The 24,808-nt window shown below is 38.6% G+C and overlaps 1 protein-coding gene and 1 long non-coding RNA gene across 5 annotated transcripts; one reads left to right on the forward strand and one right to left on the reverse strand.

The window, feature by feature from the left end:
- Positions 1 to 362: 362 nt before the first annotated feature.
- Positions 363 to 18,130, forward strand: LOC111340674 (protein c-Fos). Of its 2 annotated transcripts, XM_088763198.1 has the most exons (5): positions 363 to 404; positions 7,739 to 7,807; positions 15,691 to 15,852; positions 16,035 to 16,142; positions 16,950 to 18,130. In XM_088763198.1, the coding sequence occupies exons 1-5, from the start codon at positions 378 to 380 to the stop codon at positions 17,187 to 17,189; spliced, it is 606 nt and encodes a 201-aa protein (XP_088619324.1). In that variant the 5' UTR covers positions 363 to 377; the 3' UTR covers positions 17,190 to 18,130. The 2 variants fall into 2 exon arrangements, with proteins under 2 accessions (XP_088619324.1, XP_022803293.2); XM_022947558.2 differs by lacking the exons at positions 363 to 404; positions 7,739 to 7,807 and adding an exon at positions 14,828 to 15,103.
- Positions 18,131 to 20,018: 1,888 nt separating this feature from the next.
- Positions 20,019 to 24,269, reverse strand: LOC148729317 (uncharacterized). 3 transcript variants are annotated; one of them, XR_016002466.1, is made up of 3 exons: positions 23,608 to 24,269; positions 21,074 to 22,074; positions 20,019 to 20,748 (listed from the first exon to the last, which is right to left on the reverse strand). It is a non-coding gene; the product is annotated as an uncharacterized LOC148729317 (long non-coding RNA). The 3 variants fall into 3 exon arrangements; XR_016002468.1 differs by lacking the exon at positions 20,019 to 20,748 and having other exon boundaries at positions 20,793 to 21,305; positions 21,948 to 22,074; XR_016002467.1 differs by lacking the exon at positions 20,019 to 20,748 and having other exon boundaries at positions 20,793 to 21,305; positions 21,935 to 22,074.
- Between the last annotated feature and the right edge of the window lie 539 nt (positions 24,270 to 24,808).

Consider the following 24,808-nt stretch of genomic DNA (forward strand, 5'->3'; position numbering starts at 1 on the left):
ATACGCAAGGCATCCGAAACTTGGAATGACATCATTGATTTCCGAGAAAACGTTTCATCCTTTCTAAGAACTGTTTACTGTCGAGTCAACAAAAAACGTTCGAGCACGTACCAGAGGTGCAACTTCTCCCTGATTGGCTGCTTCCTCGACACTTACCGAGAATCCTTTCTGCGTTGACATTTTTAACTTGTTCCTGTCGAGTTGTTCGATTGAGCAAAATCCAGAGGTAAGCATTTAAAAGCGTTTCAATCCATAAGCACTTTAAATGAGAAAAATCAAACGTTTTCTGACAAGACAGTTTATTAAGTAATTCTTGATATTGTGGATTAGCTACCAAGAAATGATATCTTTCTTGAAAATAGTTCAGTTTAAACAGAATGGATGATCCGCAGGCCAAAGCAAAGGTACCGCTCTATCTGATACTTCAAACAAATGTTTTCAACTATTGAAATAGTTTCGGAGTATATTTTCTAATCATGAACTGGTTGATTCAGTCCTTAACCCTAACCCCCTAGCGAGAGAGTTAAACCTTTGTCTTTTTCTCTCAATGAAGATGATTCGTAAGTATATTATTTTTACGATTTTAACATGCTGTCAAGCAGGCCGTGAGGAAAGGAATTTTGAAATTCACCAGGCGATATCAAGCTGATGTAACACACACAAAAAAAAGAAAAGCGGCTAGTTCTTGATTTTTTGTGTTTGTTGGTTGAAGGGACAGGGAGTGGAAAAGATGCTCTTTAAAGACGTACCCCTTACATTGATATTACGTTTATAGAAATTAGAAATGGCGTTTGATTCTCTGAACCAGCATCAGCCTTTTTCAGTTGTTGAGTGCCGGTTTTTTTAGTGTTTGGGGACTTACTCGGAAATGTGTTAAATATAGCAGATTTTTGAGGCTCAATTTCAAGTTTATTTTTGTCTTTATAAATGAAATTATATATGTGATAATATCAAGAAATAAATGGCGAGGAAGCTTAGGAGAAACTACACTGCGATGAAATAATAGGCCCTATAATCTAACTGTGAAATGTTCAGCAGGCATCCGTGGACGATACTCCTACTCTTGTACGTTGGATCAGCGATGATCTGATCGGCCCAAAATAACGAATATGAAATATAATCGGTCTTGCCTCTATATTTATATTTCCTAATCTAACATATTAACAATGGAATATGCAGTGAACCCGAGGATAACATGTGTAAGTGTAATGTGATCGTCTGGGTGGGTGTAGTCCTGAGAAGGACTGTTGTCGGTGGTGGTTACAGACGTTTCGACAACCTGTGTGGAACTCATCATCAGAGATTCAAGTGAATAGTTGTTGTCAGTAGAGTGTTCGTAGTCCAATGGAATGGAATGTTCTTAGGCCAATGGAATATGACAAAATTATGGGATGAGTAGAAATATTGGATGTCTTTAAATTTCTCGTGTCTATTTTCCCTTTACACCCTAACATCAGTATCTAACTTCTCCATTCTCTTCTCTATACATTTCCTTTGGTATTGACAAGGAGAATACGTTCAACAATCAAAGCTTTGAAGTTAATTGACGATCTTTATCTGCCGGCTGCTTCTTTTCATGATCCATCAAGACAATGATGTTTCTGCTAAAATCTTAACAACCTCGTTTCTTGGCAAGGCAATGTACAGTTTACCGTCAGTAGTAAAGCTTTTACAGGAGGAAAATTTAAAAAATGCAGCAAGCGATACATGTGCAACACCTGCCACTCAGTTTAGCCATGATGCCTATGAGCCCATCCATGACAGCGTGGCTCTCGCCTATGTAATTAATGAACCGAAACAAGTTGTTCCGTTTCTAATATAAACGCTTAACGACGAACTTTGTTTGCTGAGCGCAGATGGACTCTAAAAAATTGTAAGAATGAAAAAGAAGTTTCTCTTCGATTTTCACATGTCAGGTGTTACGTACAGCTCTGACGCACGAACGTTTGTAGCTAATGCAGGGCACTTGTCTTCGCATGATTAGTTGAAAAGATCTCGCTTCTATAAATAGTTTCATTTGTGGAGATGACGAATGCTCCCTATGGATTCAAGCAACGATTCTACAGGGAGTCTAGTCGAAGATTGGAGATGTGAGATCCGATTGAAAACCAGAAGAAAGTGTAAATCTGTTAGAAACAACTTTTAATATGACGGAAGAACAGTTTTAAACTAGAAATCGGAGCAAAAACCCCTCCAGAAACAGGAACAAAAATGCCTCCTGCAAGAAAAAACAGCTTGATGTGCATACATGCTTGACCTTAAATTCGGGGAAGGCAATGAAAAGTAACAAAAGGCCACCCAATAAACTGACGTAAAAAATGACTGCTATGCGTTGGATTGTTCATTTCTTGACCGCCAGTTTCACTTATACTAAGCAGTAGGTGACCTACCGCTTACCCATTGCTTAGTATAAGTGAAACTGGCGCGCCCTTCTTTTTACCTCCTACGCTAAACAAAAATCTCCGCATAGAAGTTGCTGGAAGCCTTTTATCAGATTAGCAAACCGAAAGATGGGATTTGATATTGCTGGCAATGATTTTTTTCAGTGATACTTAGAGGAACACAAGATCTTAATCTATTGGTGTCTTCCACTCGCCGGACTTGATAGTCACTACGACTTCAGAACTACCGCCTGATTTTGACGCGCACACTACGCCTTTCCGTAGCTATCAAGTGCTGCCCTCTGGCGCAAACCCTTCATTGAATACTTTAGTGAGTTACACGTATGACGACTAATCTTTGCGTCTTTTTAGATCTATTTTGGGGAAAATTTTTCTTCGACTTGCGTGATAGGTGCCTCAGTCGATGCTGTGTGCAATTTTGAAGTAACTTAACATGATCATTCGGAACTTCAGATTCTGAAAAAGCAAATGCTTTTCTACTAAAACCCAAACCTACTTCAATAGCCTAAAGATGAGCGAGAGAATTAAATTTTTAAACTACGATCCGATGACGCAAGAGAACAAAATCCTCTATTCGTGGGAGGACTGTAAAATTTTTGCTATGTTCGAAACGATAATTACTTAATAATTGCACATGTTTTGTGGTTGTCTGGAATGCCACTGAGTCGTATTATAAATTATATGCGCACGAATGAATCTGGAGAAATTTAAATTTTGATGTGGTTTTCGGTGAAAGTAAAGTTCAGTTGCTAATGAACTGTTCTTGTTTCAGTTCCAAGTTAATGTTAACCCTTTTCAATGTTAAACATGTATTTGCATTAAATTTATTCTGAATCAAATCGAAGATATTTGGAGTTATGTGTGCAACGGGATGTTATTTACGTAGAAGATGATTAAGTCCCTAATGATGTGATCAATATCTCTAGATTATCAGCGAATATTCTTGGTAAGACTGGAGACTATGCATACTTTTTTGAAATTACCCTTGCGTATTTGCAACTTGCAAATTATTCGAACTTTCGAAACCTATCGATTGATTAAACAAGGATTCATTTCCGTAAAATTACAGCCGATACAACTGAGTTGTACTGAGTCAGCTAGATAAACTTTGCAATTGCATCAGATATACGATTTTAGCAAAATCGCACAACTGCAATATTTAGATACTTCATCTCATTCTATAAATAGACGTTTGAGTGTGATGTTATCACTCTGAAAGAGTCCTTCAAAGCATGCAAGTGGACTTTACCCTCTGACCCGGAAAGTCCCACGCCACTTCCGCCCGGAAGCGTGACTGAAAGCCGGAAATATGTGCATCCTTGAGTTTCCATTCACATCAGTGTATAACGCGCTGACACTCTCTGTCTCTTTACTGTCAGGATTCTGAAGGATGATTTCCTTAGCGAGATTGGTCGCAAGATATGGAGACTTTGAATTCAGACAGTGGTGTAATTTGTCACGCACAATTTAAAAATCTTCTTAGGTCAACTCTAAGGATTTAAGGGACAGGGACATAGACGTTTAGATTGTCACTCACGATGTAGGATGTCTGAGATGCCCTAAAATAGTACTTTAATAGCGCATTTCCAAATTGCCTTTAGCCTCATTTTCAAAGCGAGTCCTGGTGCTCATCCTTTCGTATGGTAATAAGTTTTCATTCACATGCAAATTAAACTCATTTTCATACGTATGGTTGAGCACCAGGCCTCGTTTTGAAAAAGAGGCCAAACGTAATTCGGAAATGGCCTATTAATATTGAGCAGCCTCTCTTCTCAAAGCAAAAAAGTTAAAAAATGATTTCAAATTGGTGAGATCTTGAAGCAGTTATAGGTGTGAGCGTGATATTCTGGATTATTGTGCATGTTTCTTATGTTTAAAAGCGAGAGTAACTACCGGCGACATTAAAATTACACTGCAAACGTTCTTTTCGGTCCTGAGAAAATTAAAAAACATTCCCATGAAATATAAAATGCGATGTTTGTAACCGTCAAGGTTTCTCGCTCCAGATATAATGTAAAATGCGACTCTTAGGTAGAAAGTTAAATTGCAAAATCAACAGCGTTCGGAAAAGTACAAGCATGTGAACACAGCAGTGGTTGCCACTACTGTCTATCACGTGATTGCGCGAACTAAAACGATTATGACTCAGTTTCACTATTTACGTCATAAAAGTAACAGTGATGAATCTCTCGGGATGCGAACTACTACTTTAACAAACAAATACCTTCGTCATTCGTGCAATTTATTTATTGATTAGCAGCTTATGCACGTAAGGGATTTTTCCGATGACGCGAATTTACAAACTGCAGGAAAAATTAAAAGTCGTAAGGCATGAGCTGGTTTCCTTAAATGTTGGTTTGTCACGCTCAGTGCAGTGATTTCAATTGAAAGAACTTGCCATTCTTCCTGAGTCTCGCGGATCAACTTGTATTCTTGTCAATTGAGTTTTACTGATGTTAGAAAAGTGCAATTTGTCGAACACTATCAAAAATACAATTGCGTAAGAAAGTGAAATTTCCAACATCATTCGGCGCAGAGAGCCACGTCAAGCTATTTGAAAAATTACGCAACAACTTACGGCGTCGTGACCTTGCACTTGACACTGGAAGGTGATTTGATCACTAGCACTGAAACGGCTTGTTTCAGAAGCTGCAACCTGTGCGTATCAATATGAAGCCATTAGTATATATGACATCCTTATGCCACGGGATTTAATTATCTAAGGGATTTTACATCAGAACTGAAAGGCTATTACGTGAATTCTTTTTCCCTAAACGGAATGGAACTGAATCAAATTAAAGGATAACTCAAGAATATAGTAGAAACTCAAAGGCCAGGCTTAAATTTAGAAAATCCTTATTTGAAGTGAAATTGTTTAGCTGCCTGCATTTCCGCACGTTCCTACCCTGGCCTTTCTGTCCAATTGCCCGTTGGTAGGAAGGATTTTACAACGTCAAGTTAAAAAGAAACACGTATTTTGCGCAGAACTTGCCCTTGTTTAGGCAAGACTCATACGTAAGTATGTAAAGAGATCAGGAAGTTTCAAATGGCACGACTCGATCGCTGCGTAACGAGCTCACGAAATTACTCTTTTGGTACTCCCTCATAGTTGAGTTGCGTTCAGTACTAACATTAAGTTTGCTCTTGCTGAATTACAAACGGCCTTCTGTAGCCTTCAATCTGTTGTAGTCATATCAGAGCAGCATTGTGCGACAAACCAGATGAAAGGAAATATTTCTGCTGCTAGCTTTAGAACTATCTGTTGAGTCTTGGTTTATGAATGTAAACTGAAAATGTTTTAACTTTGTAGCTTGAGATACAAGTTGTAGTGTGGTCTTTCCTTAGCCATCTTTTATCACTTCCGGTTTACTTTTCTCTCGACGGTGCTTTTTTTATCTCTTCAAACTAGTATCAAATTTGTTCAAGTGGAAGGTTTAACAGTATTATGTGACGTAATGATTGCCTTACAGTTTTGGAACAAATAATCACGCCTTTCCCTACGGGAAACAAAAATATTTAACGCTGCTTCTCTGGTTGACTTTCGTTCTCCACGCGAACTTAAGCATTAAAATATACAAGAAGGCCGTGTTTGTGACGTCAGAAGAGCATTCTCTAGACGCGAACTTAAGCGTTACATGGCTGCGTTTGTAACGCCAGAAATGAGCTCTACACATGAATTTTTCAATGTTATGATAGCCCACTGTGGCTACATACTTGCAGATATATCGGTTAAGGTATGGTTTTACTTGTGTAAATATATTACATCGCAAGTATGGAACCTAACCAAAGATTGCACAAACATACCGAAAGATCGCTATTCTAGCAGGGCCATATTCCGTTGTAAATTCATTGCATGTCTACCATGGTCAGAAACACGGCTGATACAATTCTGCAAATGTATGCTTTTCAAAAGACTGAATCTTAGAAATTTTGCCCGGCATAGGAAAGCAAAGATTAACCGCTTCAGACTGCCCGATTTGATTTGTTTTAAATGTAAAGTGAATTTCGTAGTCGTGTATTAAATTGTGGCTCTCTGTGCCATGGTCACAGAAAATTTTGATGCACAGGTTTTAATCATTAAGTAACCGAACACATCATGCGACTAGATTGGTTGGAAACGTTGAATTTAAGAAAGTGGTTACACATCCATGTATTCAAAAGCCATTCCGAATTTGACATAAAGCCATATTAAAGAACAGAAGACAGAATAACATGAGAAATCGATCGTTTCACTCCCTCAAACGTGTTCCTGAATGCGTTTATACACTTTGTCCACCGGAAGGAAATTTTAAAGTTACTTTAACCACAAATAGTGCAGCGGAAAGAAATGATCTTTGCCTTTTGGTATGCACGTGTTGATGACCGATGTAATAATCTGCCAAGAACTGAAGTAAAACTGTAATAGCCATCAGTTTATTCTGAAGTGCCTTCGAGAGTTTATCAATTCGGTAAAAGCTGTTGAGGAACCGAGAAAATTTTTGACCTGCGCTCTTTTCTGTCTGCCTCAAAAATACAGCGGCATGCTTTCAGTTTTCAGTGTTGTTTGCTTAAAACGTTCACATTGCCGCCTTCGCTGGTCAAAACAACCGTTTTAACCAAAGATTGACTTCCTGTCTCTGAACGGAACATTGGACACTCGTGATCAAAGGACAGGAAATACTGAACAAACCAAAACTGAGCATCAAGGTTTAAAACGTGGGAAAAAAAACAACAGGTTGTAAATTCCCTTTAGCGCCCGACATGTTTTTGCATAGAGAACTAGACGAGGCCATTCACCGGCAATATCTGGGCAAATTATCCCCGGAATTGGGTACGTTTATTGGTTTTTGTCGGAGTTCATGTTGACATCTTGACAGTGCAGATCTTTCACACTCAGAGTTGTTGATCATGGAAGAACATCTACCCTAGCCTGAGGGAACACTCGAAGGTTGTTATTTAGAATTCGCAGCATGCTGAACCCAAGTGGTCGAACTGTCATTAGTACTGTTCCGCAATTTTTTTTCCTCGTTTACAGGGAAAATATGCCTAGACAACTTGCGGTCTAATCACTGAGCTAAAACATGCTTAAGCACGTACATCCCCGCAATCTTGAGAAATTTAGGTTGTACATCAAGTCTTTGGTAGCTGAGTAGTCGTTTGGTGAGCTCAGAGTTCTTTAGCTGTGCAAATACTGAACTAATCCATGGCTTGCGTCAGAATGGACCCTTTGAAAGCACGAGGGCATTTTTACCTGTACACTCCCAATTCTATAAATACCTTTCTGCAAGCTTAGATAGGAATTTTTTCTAATGAAACATTTTGTTTTGAGGAGACTCTAAACTTTATTTCATTGACAGGACTCCCTTCTTGGAAAAAACACTAACTGTTTATATTGCATGACTGGGGATTTGTACTCCAAATTCAAGGTACCGTTTGTTCTTATCACTGTTTGCTTAGTGAGTATTCCAAAACATCTTCCGTTTTAAAACGTTTCTCAAACCAGTTGCATGCTCCTCTAAGGTCTCCCGGCGAAAGTTCCTTCAAGTATTGTCAGAGCAGCGATACAAACTTAATTCATAAATTAAAGAATATCCAGTAAACATTGAACGTTTAGTTTAGCGACGGACTTGTTCTCTCAAGTCGAGCGTCTTTATTTTACACTACCATATACTTTGGGAATCAACAGCAGCTTAAAACCAGTGGCATTCCCTTTAACACTCAAAGTTAGATTGCACAGAGGTAGGGTACAACGTTGAGTTTCGAATTTTTTTCCTGAGACGCAAAACCTTATTTCATCTTTGGCTCTTCACAAGCTTGGTATCGTTGGCCCTCTAAAAATATCGTTAATTGATCATTGTCGTGTACTTCTTTACAGCAATGAACTTTGTTCGTATATCTCCAAGTTTGACTCGGTCTGTTTCACTGACCGCCAAACAATTTCATCGTTTGATCAAAATAGCTTGAGTCTGGTTATTTTGTTTGGCACGCCGGTTTCATCGTGATGACCAGAGGTAATCTTTATTAATTATGGTCGGTGTCAACGAATTGATCCTGAAAGTGTTGCTGTATGATGAGCATGACGATGCAGTTAATTCTGTTCCAGAAACCAAATAAGTGGCAAGGCAAAAATGTGCTTATATGCAATTGTAGTTTTCCATTACGATCATCCGCTTCTCTCACGGTACAGCAGGTTTGATAAAATATTGGTCGAAACACTGCAAAAAAAAAAAAAAAAAAAAAAAAAAAAAAAAAAAAAAACTGCGTTTGTTTGAGGCAGTAGTAAATCAAAGCAAATCAGAGATCACAGGCTCGGTAAAATCGGAAATTTTACTTTTTGACTTTGGCCTCAAAACCTCAAACATTTTAAGAATTTCGAATTTGTGTCAAAATATGAATACATATGATTTATTTTGTTTGTTTTTTTTTTCCTCTTCATCATATGCGTGTTTAATACTTACATTGATTGGCTCTATTTAATTACAACGATCCTACGTCAGCGAAATAAACTCGCTCAGTGTTACACGTGTAAAGATTGTTCGAGAGTGTATTGGTTATTCGTGGCTCTTGCCTGTGTAACTAATGAACTGAAACATGCTGTATTGTTATTAAAATGAAAGCCCTAGCGATCGGTTTTGTTTACGTACTAAGCGTATCGATGGAATCATAGAAATTTCGAAAATCGAAAGAGCTTAAAAGTAAAGTTACCTGTCGCTTGGTACAGGCTTTCATGACGCAAATAAGTCCATCTTTATTTGCAGGGAACCTATGTTTGCAGACTTGACATGAAATGTCTGATTCGTGAAACGTAAAATCACTGGAAATGTAATTTTAAATATAGCTTGAAATCCTATACAAGGGATCGAAGGCGAGCCTATATAAAAGTTTCAGCCAAAATACGAGTTCACCTTCATCGGTAGCTTCTATGTTTAATTTTTTTCGGCACCTATGAAAACAGGAGAAAGTGAAATGCTGTAACAAACAAAGTTTGTTCTGTTGTGACGCAAGCAGATTTCATCGCAGCCCGTTGCTAAAATTACAACTAACACAGGCACCCTTGAATGACCTTTGCGTTCAGTGACTCACGAATGAATCCCTGTAAAGCTGAAAAGCTGTTTGTAGCAGTAAAAACCCACGCAGTCAAGTGCAATTATAACTGTTATTTCCCATCATCGTTGATTAAATTCTTGTCCGAGTGGGAAGAGAGCTGCTCCCACTACAGGTGGGCTCATCGTGCCTATTTTAAGATATATTTTGGGGTTTTATTTTTAATCTATGAACTGAAAGATTACAAAAGATATCGAAGAAAATGTTGCTGCGTGGTAAAGAAAACATTTTGGTGAATTTTTGCTCCAAGTCGACTGAAAAAGGCCTAGCGAGCTTTTGACTTTGAATCGTCCTCTTTCATACATTTGGTGGATCGAGGTTCGCAATTTCAATTAACCAATGCAATAAAGCATATTAATTCTGTTAGGTTGAAGAATTAAGACGCCGAAGAGCCCATGTATCAAACTGACGAAAAAACATAATCTAAGGAGTAGAGGTGGTACCTTTCACCTGGCACACCGAAAATGAACACGATCGTGCTTTTTTCTGCGTGAGTTGACATTGGACCAACATGTAGTTTTTTTTTTCCCTTTTGAGATCGCGATCGCGATCGCGATCACTTCAGAACGAATGTCATAAAACTTGCCGAAGTTTCATACTTGTGTGACTGTAAATGAAAAAGCTTCCGAAATAGCTTTGTCACACCTAACACAAATCGAAAATAGACTCTGTCTTGTAAGCTATGTTTGTCATTTGTAATCTGCCTCTTCTTGGTTTATTAATGCCCCTCTCACTTTTTTCTATCATACCAAAATAATGCGTCGTAGTCTTCACAACGAATGCAAACATTTTTGGCGCAAAATATGACGAGAATTGTAATCGTGTGACAAGAATAGTCGCCGCGTAACCCCTCAGCGAACACGACACAGCTTAATAAGTCTGTTCAGCTCACCCAGCATGCGTTTACGCTTCAGTGCCTACAAAACAGACATTGCGCCTAACAACGGTCATAAACATCACTGTTTGAGGCTATTTCAAGCGAAGTGATCAACAGAGTCGAGTTAAGGAATGATCTTTAGGGCGGTCCACGAGTAATTCAAAGCTAAGCGACAAACTGAACAAGGCAAAAAAACAGTAATAGTAACGTTTCAACCGTAAACGACACCGATATTTTTCTTTACTTGCACGTCGTGTGAATTTTAAACAGAGCCTCCTAATATGAGCTCGGTCGACATAGCTGGATCGGTTTTTTCGCGATTTCGTGACACAAAGGAGTACCTCTTTCCTGTGGCAAGATTTTGTTGACACTATGCGAGGTAATACCCACTCCGAGTAACAGGGCATGACTACGCACACACACGAACAAGCCAGCTCACAACGTGTTCATTTGCCTTGAAATGTCCTTTCTCTACAGAAATCGGGCTGAAATATAAGTTGTTAACCGATTGAGATTTCTTAATTGATCAGACCGGCTAACGGACTCATATGCCCGCAGCTCTTTATTCCCAGACATCGATCTATCTGTGCCGTTTAACTTTAACTGACACAGGCAAGGAAAGTTATAGTCGTGGAGTGAGTGATATCGCTGACTTTGAAAGTCAGCGGAGTGGTCGAAATTTTCTGGTGGCTCTCCTTGGATAAAGGATTGTTTATCAAACGCTTTTCCGGCCTTCGTGTCCTCGCAAAGTCAAAAAGTTTCAGGCGGATTATTTGAGCTTAGCTCTAGCAGATGGTCGATCTAGCAAACGAGTGTTTATAACCGAAAAATGACTAAGTTAAGCAGTTTTTGCAAGATAGGAAAATTTTTCACAATCAGTTCATATACCATTTCAGCAAAATCATAGAAATACGCTATTTTGGAGTATGCTTCCCCAATCTATTAATAGCCGATAAAAGCCCCACATGCCATTTCTGGCTGATGGCGCGACTTCAAAACAGACCGGAACGCAGACATGTTTAATGCGTTTCGAATGCATTATTCTGTGCATTAATGGCCTTTATTCGAGGATTTCGGATAGTTTTTAAGCTGACGAAATAATCTGCATTCTCTTAAATGGGGTTTTAGAGGATAAAGGCTCCTTAGTGCAGTCGCCTCACGAGTTTAAAGTTAACAGGCTTGGTCGGTCATTCAGGATTCATTTCAGAAACTTGAAAACCCCTCTTGCTTGGTCGAAACACAATTTACACTCTGTAAAACGCTTTTTTCCGATCATTTGAGGGCTGTTTGGTCGACAAAACTTCACGGGTCTTTCATAATTTTTTTTTTTCCTCCGAATTTTGTTCCTTTTATGGGCATCGATGTACCAATAACGGTTATTCACATTTCATTTCATATAATCCTGCGTGCAGGACCCTTGATATCGATGTTCCCTTAACCGTAAAAGGCTGGAAATACTTGTCTGGCAACAAAAGCTCGCGAGAAATTTATTTTGTCTATCTTTGGATGTGTCCTAATTTAATACGTTTTACTATACGTGATCCTTTTGACAACGACGTAGGAATTTTTAAACTGGAGGCATTCATGTGCGTTCAACCTCATTCGCATCATGTTCTTGAGTTAGATGTAATGAGACTATTTTAGGTGAGGGCAGAAATCAGGAATACTGGGACGAAAATGCACGCGTCCTCTCGTTCATGTGGCGAAGATTCACTTAAACAGCTATTAATAGATCTGGAACTTGGACCCTGATTATCGTGAAATATGCACGTACCGTGACTAATTAATCGATTAATATTTCTGCTTTGTCAAAATCGAAATATCAAATTACGTCACAAGAAGCGAAAGAATTGGAAATCTCCCAGTAAAATCTCAGGAATAAAAACAAGTACCTTCGTCATTTGCAGGATCGCTTTCTGTTTATCAACAGTTTTGTTCCAAATGACGCGAGTATACCGTACTAAATAAATGAAAATTTACGTTAGACTCATGTCCTTAGCATTTGTCACGCTAACTGCAGTTAGCTACAAGTTAAGTTCCCTCAGTAGCTCTCAGTTGTTTGTATCGTTTGACTGATTTTTCTTACCTCTCAAGCGAAAGAAAGGTTTTGCAAAACGTAAACTACGTTATCAAAGATGACGCAAGAAGGTGAAATTCTTTCGATTTTTCTGAGGTTTGGCATAGAAAGCGGGTCTTAAGTTTATTATTTACTTTATAAATTTCACAATCATTGACTGGTGACCTTTCAGCTGACGCAATAAATCGCTGCGACTGCTGAAACAGTTTGTCACAAAGACCGTAACATACGCAATTATTTGGAGACATGTGCAACTTTGACGTTATTCCAACATTGAAAATGACCTGGCCAAATTGCAGTGCATCTGCAAACTGTTAGAGCACTCTGTTTACCTTCATTCTTTAAAGTTCCGACGAACGTAATTATCTTCCATGTTGTATGTAGTTTGATTTAAAGGACGCTTTATCTACTGGAAGGATCTAAAAAACTGGGGTGCAAAATTTTGCTAAATACGTAATGCTTGTTCTAATCAACACACGCGTCCAATTTTCACAAGGGAAGTTTTGAAATGTAGCTTGCTTTTATAATGGAATTATACAAAGTTAAGACTAAATGCCCGAAAAAAAAAGGTTAACAGGAATCAGAAATAATTGGAGCTCACTTGGATGAAAATAAATCCTCCAAATGCTCTCTAAAATATAAATATATCCACCATCTCATAGGTATGAATTTTGCTTGGATGTTGAACCATGTGCTTTTTTTTCTCCTGCTGCCAGTCAAGCGTCAATTTGCAGATAAGCTGGCCAAATTTTTTTTAGCCGTTCCCGAAGTAAATCAAACGATATTTGTCAGACTACCAGTTCTACGAGTACACTCTTCAAAATTTTGACACGGAAGATAGTGCCCTTCCCGACGGAAACAGATAAGCATTTTTCTTTCTTTAACTTTTTACCATCAGGTTTTTCAGCAGATTCAACCCAGTAAATGTGATAGTAGTCGTTTGTGACGTCACTATTGCTCATCGGACAACATTCGAAATGCATGTGATAATCCAAGGCTGGCGTCACTAAATTCTAGCTAACTGCGTAAATAAAATACGCTTGTGACTGACAAGCCGTTTGAGAGGGTCGCTTCTGGTAAACACGAAAACTGCAAAATCATCCTCAGAGATAAGAATTTAGATAGCTATTCATAACACTCGATAACACTTGATGACCATCCAAGACATTTCCAGCGTAGGGAAATTTTCCACAGAAGACAAACGTGACTTCTTATATGAGATGATTAAAAAAAACCTAACAAAGGTTAACTCAAGTCATGTTTTTTCAGAGCGCCCCATTGTAAAACTTAGCTGAGTCATGACTGAATCATTGCCGTAGCTTGCTGAGTAACATCAGGATAAATACGTGGGTTTTTGCCCGCGCCGGCGATTAATGAGTTTTTATTCAGTTCCGGGTTTAGTCCCCAATTCCAATTTACAAGGAATCCCCTGCGATCGTCGCTGCAAACCTGCAGAAACGTCGCCTATTTCCCCATTTTGACACTAAGGTGAAGATGAATTTATAATAGTGCTAGCACTTTTAAAAGATAATTCGTTGCATGTTAAGCTGAGTAAAATTTGCAAATTAGAAACTATGACATTTATTCTTACACACGGATGAGAAGTTTACGAGAAAAAAACATATATTATTAAACAATTAAGGAAAATCCTATTCACTGAGCTTGATTTTGCTCAAAAAAGACTTCAAGATCGATGTTGCTGAGTTCAATTTCGTCTTTTATCTTTTTTATTTGCGTTTCAGTCAATTATTCTACGGACCGACGTTTGTTTACATTTTGTAGATCAATTGCAGACGATTGTGAAATACCTTTTTTCCATCATCTCTGACGCAAATTGGGTATCAAGCAATTTTCTGGCAGCGGATAACAGAAATATACGTCTTTAAAAAATAAACGTAACAGGTATCAGCTGGCTAAAGGCAGATCGTGCTTCGTAGATTGTATATTTCGCAATCGAATCTGCAGGGCAAGCCTTTTACGTTGAATAATTTATTTCGCTTACGTCTGTCACGCGCCGCTGTTGTTCTAGATTGTTCGGCATAATGCTTCTCGAAATGCTGAAACCTCGGTGAAACCGATAGAAAAACTTCTCTGGCGTCACGACTCACTTTCATGAGAACATTTATTTTCAAATTTAAGCAGAAAAGTTTGAACAATGGGCCGAAAACGCGAAAAAATTCCCAGATGCAAAGGAGTTTATTATCTTAACTACAGTTACCAGGCCTTCCTGAATTTTCTATTTGTTTGATGTTTCCATAGCGCAGCAAAAAATGCGAGCTTATGATTGGCACAAGAGGCGTGACGTAGTCAATCGTTGTCTCTATTTTTAGAACATCTGTAATATATGTTAATTCATCGAGGCCAATCGAATAATATATATGTCGGCGCTGGGGCTTTCCCAGAATAAAGGTGATCTCAGCTAAACACAAGCCTTATCAAGGGAAAAACACCATTGGACAGGCGCGAAAAGTAAATCTTTGTCTGATGCTCGACTACACCCACGTGCTCGACTTGAATAAAACCTCGTCTTCAAACATGTTGCTATCACACTTGAATCTGCCTTTGCCTATGGACACAAACCCTGGCGACGAGCGAAATTTTTTGTCTGGAGGAGCAAAAATGCCCGTTCCATACCATTTGGATGAATCTGACAGCGACTCTATTGTAAGCACAGCATTTTTGTTTCGGTTTTGTCAATTTTTAAATTTTTCTCCGGAGTCTGTTTACTAGCCGTATTTGCATCGCGCGTCGTTCGATGTGGTTACGGCTGTGGGCGAAATTTTCATAGAGAACTTTTGCTTATCGACGTCTCCGCAGTGTAAAATTTTTTTTCTTACACTTACTTTGGTTTTATCTGCCAATTTTAGGAAAGTGACTCTCTGTGTAGCTCTACCGTTCAGAAGCACGATTTGATAAAAAACATTGAATCAATCATGTTAGGTCAGAGTGCTATTATTAGTGCGTAACAACTAACACTGATTTTAAACCTGACTTTGCAATTTTAGTCTCGGCATCTAGTTGTTTTAATACCCACCAGAGTGAAGTTGCTGTCGAATTTTTCGTTTCCTTTAAAAAATATTTGACGTTAGCAAGCGATGTTTTCGCTGTTATTCTCACGTACGCTTCATATTTTCAAGTTAGGCGAGATTGCGTGTGGTTCGACGATCGCTTTAATATAGGCAAGTATAGTTAATTTGACATTAAATATATTTTACTCAACACTTATTATTTTTTTTTCTCTGCAAAAACAGGTATCTAGTGAAGATGCGAGTTATACAGAACTCGTTCCAATGAGTAGTGGTGCAGGAGACGAAGTGAAAGCGGGACTTCGGAACGCGATCAAAACGCGTAGAGTTGCCCAAGGTTTGGATGGAATGCCGCTAATCGAAGCGAAGAAACCTAGACTCGAAGTGGTATGTTTAAATTTCGCGTTTCACATTTTTTGCGTGATTATTTTGAATTCATAATCTAATGTTGTGGTTTTCACGAACAATAGGTATGCTAATTTGTGGTTTTCCCTTCTAAAAGTGTATTGAGTATCATCCAAGGTCACGTACGTGAAAAATAATTTCCTCTTGTTTTCATTTCTCGCTAGCTTTCCAAAGAGGAGGAAGAGAAACGTCGAATTCGAAGAGAACGAAACAAGGTAGCGGCTTTCAAATGCAGGCAAAGAAGGAAGGAACACATACAGAAGCTTCAAGATGTGAGTGTTCAAAGTCAAATATTTTTAAAACTTGTGATTCATGTCACGCTCCTAACCGGAAATGACAACCTGACTAATGTTAAGTCACGTGGATTACATGAAAGGTTAAGGGCTTCCGTTTCAGTTCCGCTCGGTGAAATTTTTGTTCCTTCAACAAAGGGATCAATCTCAGTGATGGAGTAGCTTTCCCTAAAAAATAGCTCCACGTCACTTCCGAGATTTTAATTCCGGACGCCTGTCGCCATCCTTATGCTTTAAAACCAAATTTGGTAAAAAAAAAAAAGAACGGGAAATGTGAATCATATCCCGAACTCGTGGGAGTCGGATAGGTGTGGTCCCAGTTTACTCCAGCGAATTCTTTAGAAAATAACACAAAAGGGCAAACAGTTATGGTTCAAGATATGATAAAGAAGCACTAAAGCATTTTATAGCTGTGCTAGTACAATTATTGGGGTAAAAATAGCAGACACTTTGTCTGAATTTATTGTCATCAAACGTGGGCGAGTCAAGCGACGATGTTGAGAGTTCTCAATTGGAAAGAAGAATGAAACATTCTCTCGTCAATGATTCATAATTAGATGTTTGTGAAATGCGCAAGTGATTATCGAATGATAACTTTCGAGAAAAGTTGGCTAGCTCAACCGGGCCTAAACGTGTACAATCAATTTCAGTTTCCTATTAGTTCTGCATTCCAGTCTTGTTTAGAACCATATATTGGGTTTCAATTCTATGATAAGCAGACACTCGTATTTTATTGTCTGCTTAATGGAAAAGCTTCGCTGACTGACTCTTTTTTTTAATCTGTAGGAGAGCGACGAGTTAAACTCTGAAAGGAGTTGTTTGGAGAAAGAACTTGTGGCCCTCAAGGCGCAAAAAGAACAATTAGAGAGAATGTTCCAAAGCCATAACTGCATTTTGAAGAACAAAACCGCTTCAGAAGACCATGTTAGCGAGGCTAAATCACCCCATTCATGTTCGGTGGAAATGGCAAAATCAAACGAGCCATCCAGTCCCACTAGTCCAGTGCCAGATTCCATAACAGCTTAAAGAACAACGTACATGAAGCATTTAACAAACTGGTGCGACCTTCGTAGGAAATCCAACCTCAAGTGTGACAGTTACTCAAGGAATCAAAGCATATGATTACCACGCGCTGTTTCAACATTAATACATGGATTACTCTTCGAGTGGAAAACAGAAACAAAACTCGTGTACTGAGTGAAAGAGAACATTTATGCGTTATACTAATTTATTTATCCGTGTATTATAAACAAGTTCGGTTATTGAAATCCTCTACGGTTTTACTGGGCAAGAAAGAGAGAAATAGACAAGTGAAGATTGTATTAGTTGTATTATTCTATTCAATTTGTCAAATAGAAATAAGAGATTTTAGTTACGAATTTTTAAGTTATTGAACCGTAAGAAAGATTGAGTAATATATGATAAATTTAAGATGTGTTTCACCGTTTTGGAACATGTTCAATTTAGTTTTAGTAATGTTACGTTTCAGGTTTAGTTTTTGATATTTTAAAACTCTTTCTACATAGAAAGAGTCGAGTGTCGCGAGAAAGAATATTTATTTTCGTGAAGCTGTCGCTCGGGGTTTTTTGGACTTAAACGTACGGGAAACAGAAAGACCGAAAAAAGAAGAATATAGGAAACATTTGGTGAAAATTCAGTCGGCTCTTTGAAAGCTTTCGCGACTTAAACCTAAGGTCGAGGCGTTAAAATATCTGAGCGAAAAAGCAATCCATTTTAGGGTAGTACCCACAGTAAGACACGTACGTATTTATGAAATAATATTACTTAGAAATGCAGGATCGAGAATTCTTGGTGAAAACACATTGAAGCGGGAGAGAGAGTGACTTTATTAACTGTGTTGTTGTTATTTAGATAGAAGGTTAATTAGAAGTCGGTTTTGTTTCCGTTATACAGGCTCGTCAGTTTTTCGCCCTAATGAGTCAAAATAAATTGTAATTTGAGATTTGTGACAGCAGAATTTTTCAAGTGTGTATAAACCGAATGAAGTATACTAAAATGGAAATTAATTTATTGAACAGGACATCAAGGGTTTGCTAGATGTTCCTCTTGGGATACAATAAAAAAAAAAAAATAAAAAAAAAAAAAAAAAAAAAAAAACTATTAATGAACACCAACATTCCTTTGTCGTGAAGTGGCTGGTTTCGACATCCTCTTCCACAGCACGTACTCTGCTGTCGTAATTCGCGATACATATCTTTTGCCCTAGGGTCGCAGAGTAATACATAGAACGTAGAAATGTTTTACGTCTTTCCCGAGTTCCATGTGCGACTTCCTTGTTACAGCGGATGACATAACCGCAAATTCAAGTTAGGTAACCTGATGCAGGCATCGTGGACAAGCGACTGGAAAAAATTATCCAAAGTATAGAGCGAAGGGACTTAGTTTAGCGCTTTTTTACTAAACGGGAGAAATGAATGATAGTTTTCAGTTCTCGGCAGAAACATTCTTTCAAAGTTAATCTCTGTTGCTTGTGAATTTTGAATAAAAACGTATCGGAGATATTTCTGCGTTCTGAAGCTTTAAATTTGTCCGTCAGACTGTAATTTCCTCGCTATCGTCGAAGATGCTACGTTGCGGCAATCCGAATATTTTTTTTTAAGGGAAGAACAAAATTACATTCAGATTGAAAGGAAATCCCAGAAAATCAATAATGTAAGATAGGAAGATTCTAAAGAGGTGACCACAAGCAAAGGAAGAACGAGGATGGGCAAAGATGGAAAAGATTGAAACGCATGGTTTGGAGACGACTATAGTTTGCGAGATGAACGTATCAGACCTGACATGACAGCCTTGCATTTTAACGGCTTGACCGGCTCAGCAAAAACGACGTCAAAAAAGTTCGTGTTTAGCTATCCCTAACTCACCGGTTGTTTAAAGTTGTCTCTTTTGCGTTGCTTGAAAAAGCTAAAAACAACAGGCTTTTCGGGGAGAAATTTAGCATTAACTGCAAGTCTATACTACGGATTTTTCTTTTCAAGTGGTTCTTACGTAAATCGATTGCGCATGCCGGCATTATGGACAATTACAAAACCCTCAGTCACGATAATTGCCTTGTAGAATCACAACAAAACACCGTAAAAGAGTTGGTTATTTGTAATTTTTCCTGGTCGCTTAGAACGACATTTTCCGCATAGTAAATTCTTTATTCCACTAATTTATTCGTGTTTTTCTCGTTGCCATGTTCCCACCAATTTTCTGCCTTTAAAAGCACACACAACCCACAATTCAGTCTTTTCGCTCCGACGAAGGGCTAACGCTCTAAACGTTAGCTTTTGTGATCGTTACGGTGGCCAATTTATCATTTCAACTTTGTTGATATATCCAAAGTGAATTCTTTATGCTGCCTGATTTTCTGTTATACCATTTCTTTGAAAAATGTTCCATGCTGTATTGCAGACGGCAAGGAAATCTTCCTTGTCACGTACATTTATTATCGGCCTGATTGCTAAGAGCGTTTGACGTGTGTTTCCTACGTACATAACATTGACCATCAATTATGAGACTCCACGGGCATTTCCTTGTTTCAAATGGTAGCGTTTGTCGTAAACTGATATAATTCCTTACATAACATCGACTTTAAATGATAGGGCTCCTTGTTTTAAAATTAAACAGTAATTTTCTTACCACAATTGAAAACTTTAATCTAGGTCTTTTGGCTTCATTACATCATAACAATTTTATCGTCCATGTGTTGTTCATGACTTGAAGTCCATTTTTAAACTTGGGCTATTCAAAAAATTTGTGCCCGTTAAAGTTAAGCTTTGCTTGGCAGTCACGTCTATTTCCTGGATTTAGATGTGAACCGATTTTCAAGGAAGAAATTCTGCTGGAGGAGTTTTTCCGCTTTGCTTTCAAGTTCCTTTCAGGGAAACAAAAGGAACGGGATGACACGGTAAATTCTGCTTTTGAAAGTTCCTTAATGCTGCCCTAAGCAGAAAATAATCATTATTCCCACATTTTATTCCTTTTTCTCGGAACGGATGGTTATTGTAGCAACGATGAATGTCTACATTGTTTTAAAATTTAATTTCTAAGGAAGATTCATCGATTGTGTGTTCAGAGGCTAATGAAAGGCAAGTCATATAATTGGCATCAGGCACAAGATGGCTGATATGCCAATTTGAGAAAAAAAAAAGGGAATTCTACGAAGAAGAATTGTCTTTGCACAAAACGAATAGATTTCACTGAGGGGCCGTAAGGGGGGGTCACGCGCACAGTTCACGGCAATTAAAAAACGCAAATCACGAAACACGATAATTAATTTTCGAGTTTCACGGTTCACGGAAAATAAACTTACACATGAGAAAGAATTGTCGCCTTACCCTATATATATATAGTATTGTTGACAGTCGTTTTAATGTATTTCAGAAAGCGCTCAACTCGTGATTGTGTCGTGATTGGTAATGTCAGTTTCGGTTTCACAGCTTTGCTTTGCAGCAGACAGGCAGTCGCTTAAGATTTCAGTCTCTCGTTGAATTCTTCAATCTCTCTGTCACTGTCACACTGTGCCACGTCTCCAAACTCGTTTGCAGACGCCGCTGCCTCAGGGCAATTGTCTTGAAATCTGTAATTGCAAGGTAGTATAAAAAAATACACGATCCACTTGAATACTGAAGTCTTAAAAGTTTTAATAACTAATATTATCATTCAATCTTGAAAGTTAGCAATTAGAACTGATATTATAAAAGTGGATTCATCTTGTCTTGTGACTATCGGTGTAACAACAACTAAATACGCCGTTTTGCAAAAGATCTTAAGATACATCGAGAAGTAAATAGATCAGAGGATCTTTAACAAAAAAAAGTAAAAGAAATGTTTTACTTAGGCTGATGGTGACAGATTGGTTAGTATAATATCACAATCTTACAAATAATGTGAAAGGCTCTTACATGTTATCTAACTCTAAATCACGATCACTGTCATTTCCCGCTGATATTCCTTTAGGTGAACCGACGTTTCACATTACACTTCCATCACTTTGACTTTCTTGATCTCCTCCGCGGCTTCCACTCTTCTTCAGGAAGGCTTCCATATTTCTTTTCATTCCAGCTATTGTTGCATTGTGTTTCTTGGCATTATCTTCCTCGTTTCGACGGTTTTGACAAGCTCTATTAAAGTGTTCTGTAAGGCAGCAACAAAAATATGACCTCCAGTGATCTTTACTTTTTTTAAGAAAACAATGAATTTTAAACACCTGCTTTATTCTTTGACAATACAGAAGTTCTCTGGATGGTCTTCTCCAGTGGTTTTCTTTTAAAGTAAAATTGATGATGATACTTCAAAGTGAAACTTCCGAAGCTTTAAATAGAAATGTTTCTGCAGACAAGCTTGAAGGATAATGCTCAACATTTTACGTACTCAGTTTTTTTAAAGTATCGAGCTTTAGTCTACGGAGTCCTGTCCGTTGGTTCAATCTTTAACTTCTGGCAACGACCACACCTTATAGTAAATTCATTGACCGCTGTGCTATTGAACATACTTGCCAGGGCTACAAACACATTGAAAGGCTAATTCACTAAATACATTAAAGACGATTTAAATAATCATCGTTATCATCATCGTCTCCATCATAGTAATAAAATGATAAAATTTTAGGAAAAATCATGGCTGTTAATTATAACAAAAATTCTAAACGATTTCTTTTAGTCGCACATTGCCAAATTTAGATCATCCAACATCTTGGTCTGTCGTTCATTTCGCTCAACACTTTCGCCCTGTTTTAGGCGCTTTACAAGGTAGTCGTCCTCTACCTTTGAAGCTGACCTTTTCCTTCCACCTCTTGGCTTTCGTTTGCTGACTTTGCTCTTTTGCTGTTCTTCGCCACCAGCAACTGTGATATTTATCACCGGGGAATCTTTCGAAAAGACGATTTCCTTTTTAAGAACATTGACTGAAAGAAAATAATGACAATAAAATTAATTAATCAAATAATAATCTTTTCACTACGTCCTTTTTATCTTTTGTCTATCTACTTTGACATTTATATTGGTGTCAGTTTTTCTTGCCAGTTTCAAACCCCACTCCATTCTCTTTCGTAGTCCATAAAAATTAAATTTAAGTTGCGTTTAATCGAGAAAAAAATCTGTCCGATTATTCTCTTCCTAGTATTCCTAGGTTGTTCCTATTCTCAGGTCTTCTCATTATTGTCAACACGCCCTTTTTGCAAAGCGAGCGATCAAGGATCATCAAGAAATATCTCAGGAGGTGTGTTGAATATCGCCTCTAACGACCCTAACCGAAATCACGGCTCTCATCAATGACTCACTTTCTGTATAATTTCTGAGAAAATTGTCGATTCTTAAGCAAACTTCAAATAAAATATGTAGGGGGTACTGAATAAAACTTTTCTAGACTTCTAGTATTGTAAGGGCCTGTTTACATGGAGATAGGGTGACCCTTCTAGAAGGGGCACCCTCTTAGAAGGGTAACCCTTGCCTATTGGATTTTCCGGCTTGGTTTCCATGAGAGGTAGGGTCACCCCATCTGCTTGGTGGGGTAACCCTCCTGTGAGGGCCAACTTTTTGCCATGTAAACACTTGAGGTAGGGTCACCCTCCTAGAAGGGTCAACTTCTGTGGGTTCAGTTTACTGTCAGGTTGCCGTGAAACTCTGTAATGGCTTTGCGCGCGTATAAGCCCGAGGAATATTTTCGCCGTTCTGTGGTGGCCAAATTGTTTGAACAGAGTTCGAAACAGTCAGAGGACAACAGCGTCGACATTTCGAAAAAAGACGTAGATGATCATGAATTAGTGGTCGACGAGAGTACCATAGAAAGCCGCTCGACTTGGAAAGATATAGAGGAAGGCTTGCCACGTGAAAAATCAAAGAATTCACAGGGAAAACGAAAAGCGTCCTTCGCCCCTGCTCTGTGCGACCAGGATTCCGCCAAATTCTCCCTCGGAGACAAAATGGCTCTCCTTCGTACATGCCTCATTCGTCGCATTGCAACATTGTACTGGGCGGCTACCTGTAGCGCCAGTCGCTCTTGTCGGCGTTTTTCTATTAGGGGATACGACAGCAAGAACTCACAGCACTGAAAAACCGCAGCCAAAGAGGCAAGCGCAAGGAAAATTGAATTTACCGCCAAAATACTTCGTTTGTCCGCCATTTTGATTGTTTTGTACTTAGCGACCGCGCAGTTATCTCCCTTGGTGCCAAATTCAATAATCGCGATAGCCCTGGGGACAAGACTTTGCATGTAAAGGGGGGACTATCTTTTTCCCCTTCTAGAAGGATGACCCTCCTAAGGGGGTCACCCTATCTCCAAGTAAACAGGCCCTAAGAGATGTAAGAAATTAACGCGAATTAAAACAATTAACACGAAAGTAGGGATATCATATCAGATACCTTTCACACGTGACTTTCAAGTGACAAGTGTCATGAATTATGATCTGTTATCAAATTTTCATGATGAAAACACTAACCTTGTAAAACTGCAGAATCGACAAAAAGCGGCCTTTTCATGTTCCACTGCGCTTGTGTATTGATTGAGTAAGCTTTACTGCCTTATAGATGACCCTATTCCCCGCTTCTCAGCTTCGGCTTTGAGGCCCGCGTGTTCAACAATATGCCTTTTCAGGGCATCAAGGGAACTATGTTCTCTTTTCAGGGGAATTCTGATCCTTTCCTTTCCCCCAAGAAAACTGAAAGATCCAGGAGATTTGGGATCAACGAAGTAGACAACCCCTTCTAATACACGAAACGGCTCTTCGCTGACTTCGCTCTTCGACATTGTGAGTCGTGAGAAATGAATGATCTGAAGACCTGATCGTTGGTGTCAAAGGTCGCATCAGCTTTATTTTTGGATCAACGAGTCATGCGAAACCGTATTGTTTGGTCACGGAAGCTGAAGAAAACAGACACGGCGATCTCCTGGAGAGTTCCTTTGTGGGGTCTTCGTAGCCGTTCACGGAAAAAGGGTCGTTTTCGTGTTTGTTATCACGGGTATCGGAAAATTAATTCTCTGTCTCACGTATCACGACAATCATATCATTCACGGTTCACGAATTTTAAAACTTTTAGATTACGGATCACAGAAAATAAATTAGTCCGATCACGTTTCACGTGAAACCCCCTTACGGCCCCTCTTCACTGATTAGTTCAGTTACTTGGTCTTGTTTACTTTTCCTGCCTGTCCCGATTTCCCAAGATAAGATTTCCGCAACACGTACAGACTATCGATGTCCCTTTAAACGTGGTATTTGAGAGGAAAGAACTTGATACAGTTTCTGATCTCAAAAGGAAGAAAAAATTTCCTTCAAAAGGAAGAAAAAAAAAAAACAAAGGAAACTTTGTCTTTAGTCTCAAGGGAGTCCCTTTCCGGATCAGATTCTCAAAATAGGCGTCTTCGATGTCACTGTTTTTGTAGTTTGTACCTTGATAGGAAAATGCTGCCATGTTTCTGACGCAATAATATGAATAAAAGCCAATAATACTTAATTTACATTTCTTTCTCGACCTTTCAAGAAATTTAGATCACAGAATTGAGGTAGATAAATTTTACGTATCTTAATTTATGTTAAATCCTCTGAACTAGTGTGTGACATTCGGTGATCGTACAACCATTGATTTAAAAATTCACAGGATTCACAGGTTGCTTCGTTCATTAAAGACAACTGAAAGCCA

The sequence above is a fragment of the Stylophora pistillata genome, chromosome 6 (assembly GCF_964205215.1).
Source record: "Stylophora pistillata chromosome 6, jaStyPist1.2, whole genome shotgun sequence".
Taxonomy (NCBI): Eukaryota; Metazoa; Cnidaria; class Anthozoa; order Scleractinia; family Pocilloporidae; genus Stylophora; species Stylophora pistillata.

Bases quoted from the DNA above. Each gene is read 5' to 3' on its own strand.
- LOC111340674 (XM_022947558.2), top strand. From the start codon at position 14,924: ATGCTCGACTACACCCACGTGCTCGACTTGAATAAAACCTCGTCTTCA. The intron at 15,853-16,034 runs GTATGTTTAAAT...ATTTCTCGCTAG, and splicing joins AGAAACCTAGACTCGAAGTG to CTTTCCAAAGAGGAGGAAGA. The intron at 16,143-16,949 runs GTGAGTGTTCAA...TTTAATCTGTAG, and splicing joins ACATACAGAAGCTTCAAGAT to GAGAGCGACGAGTTAAACTC.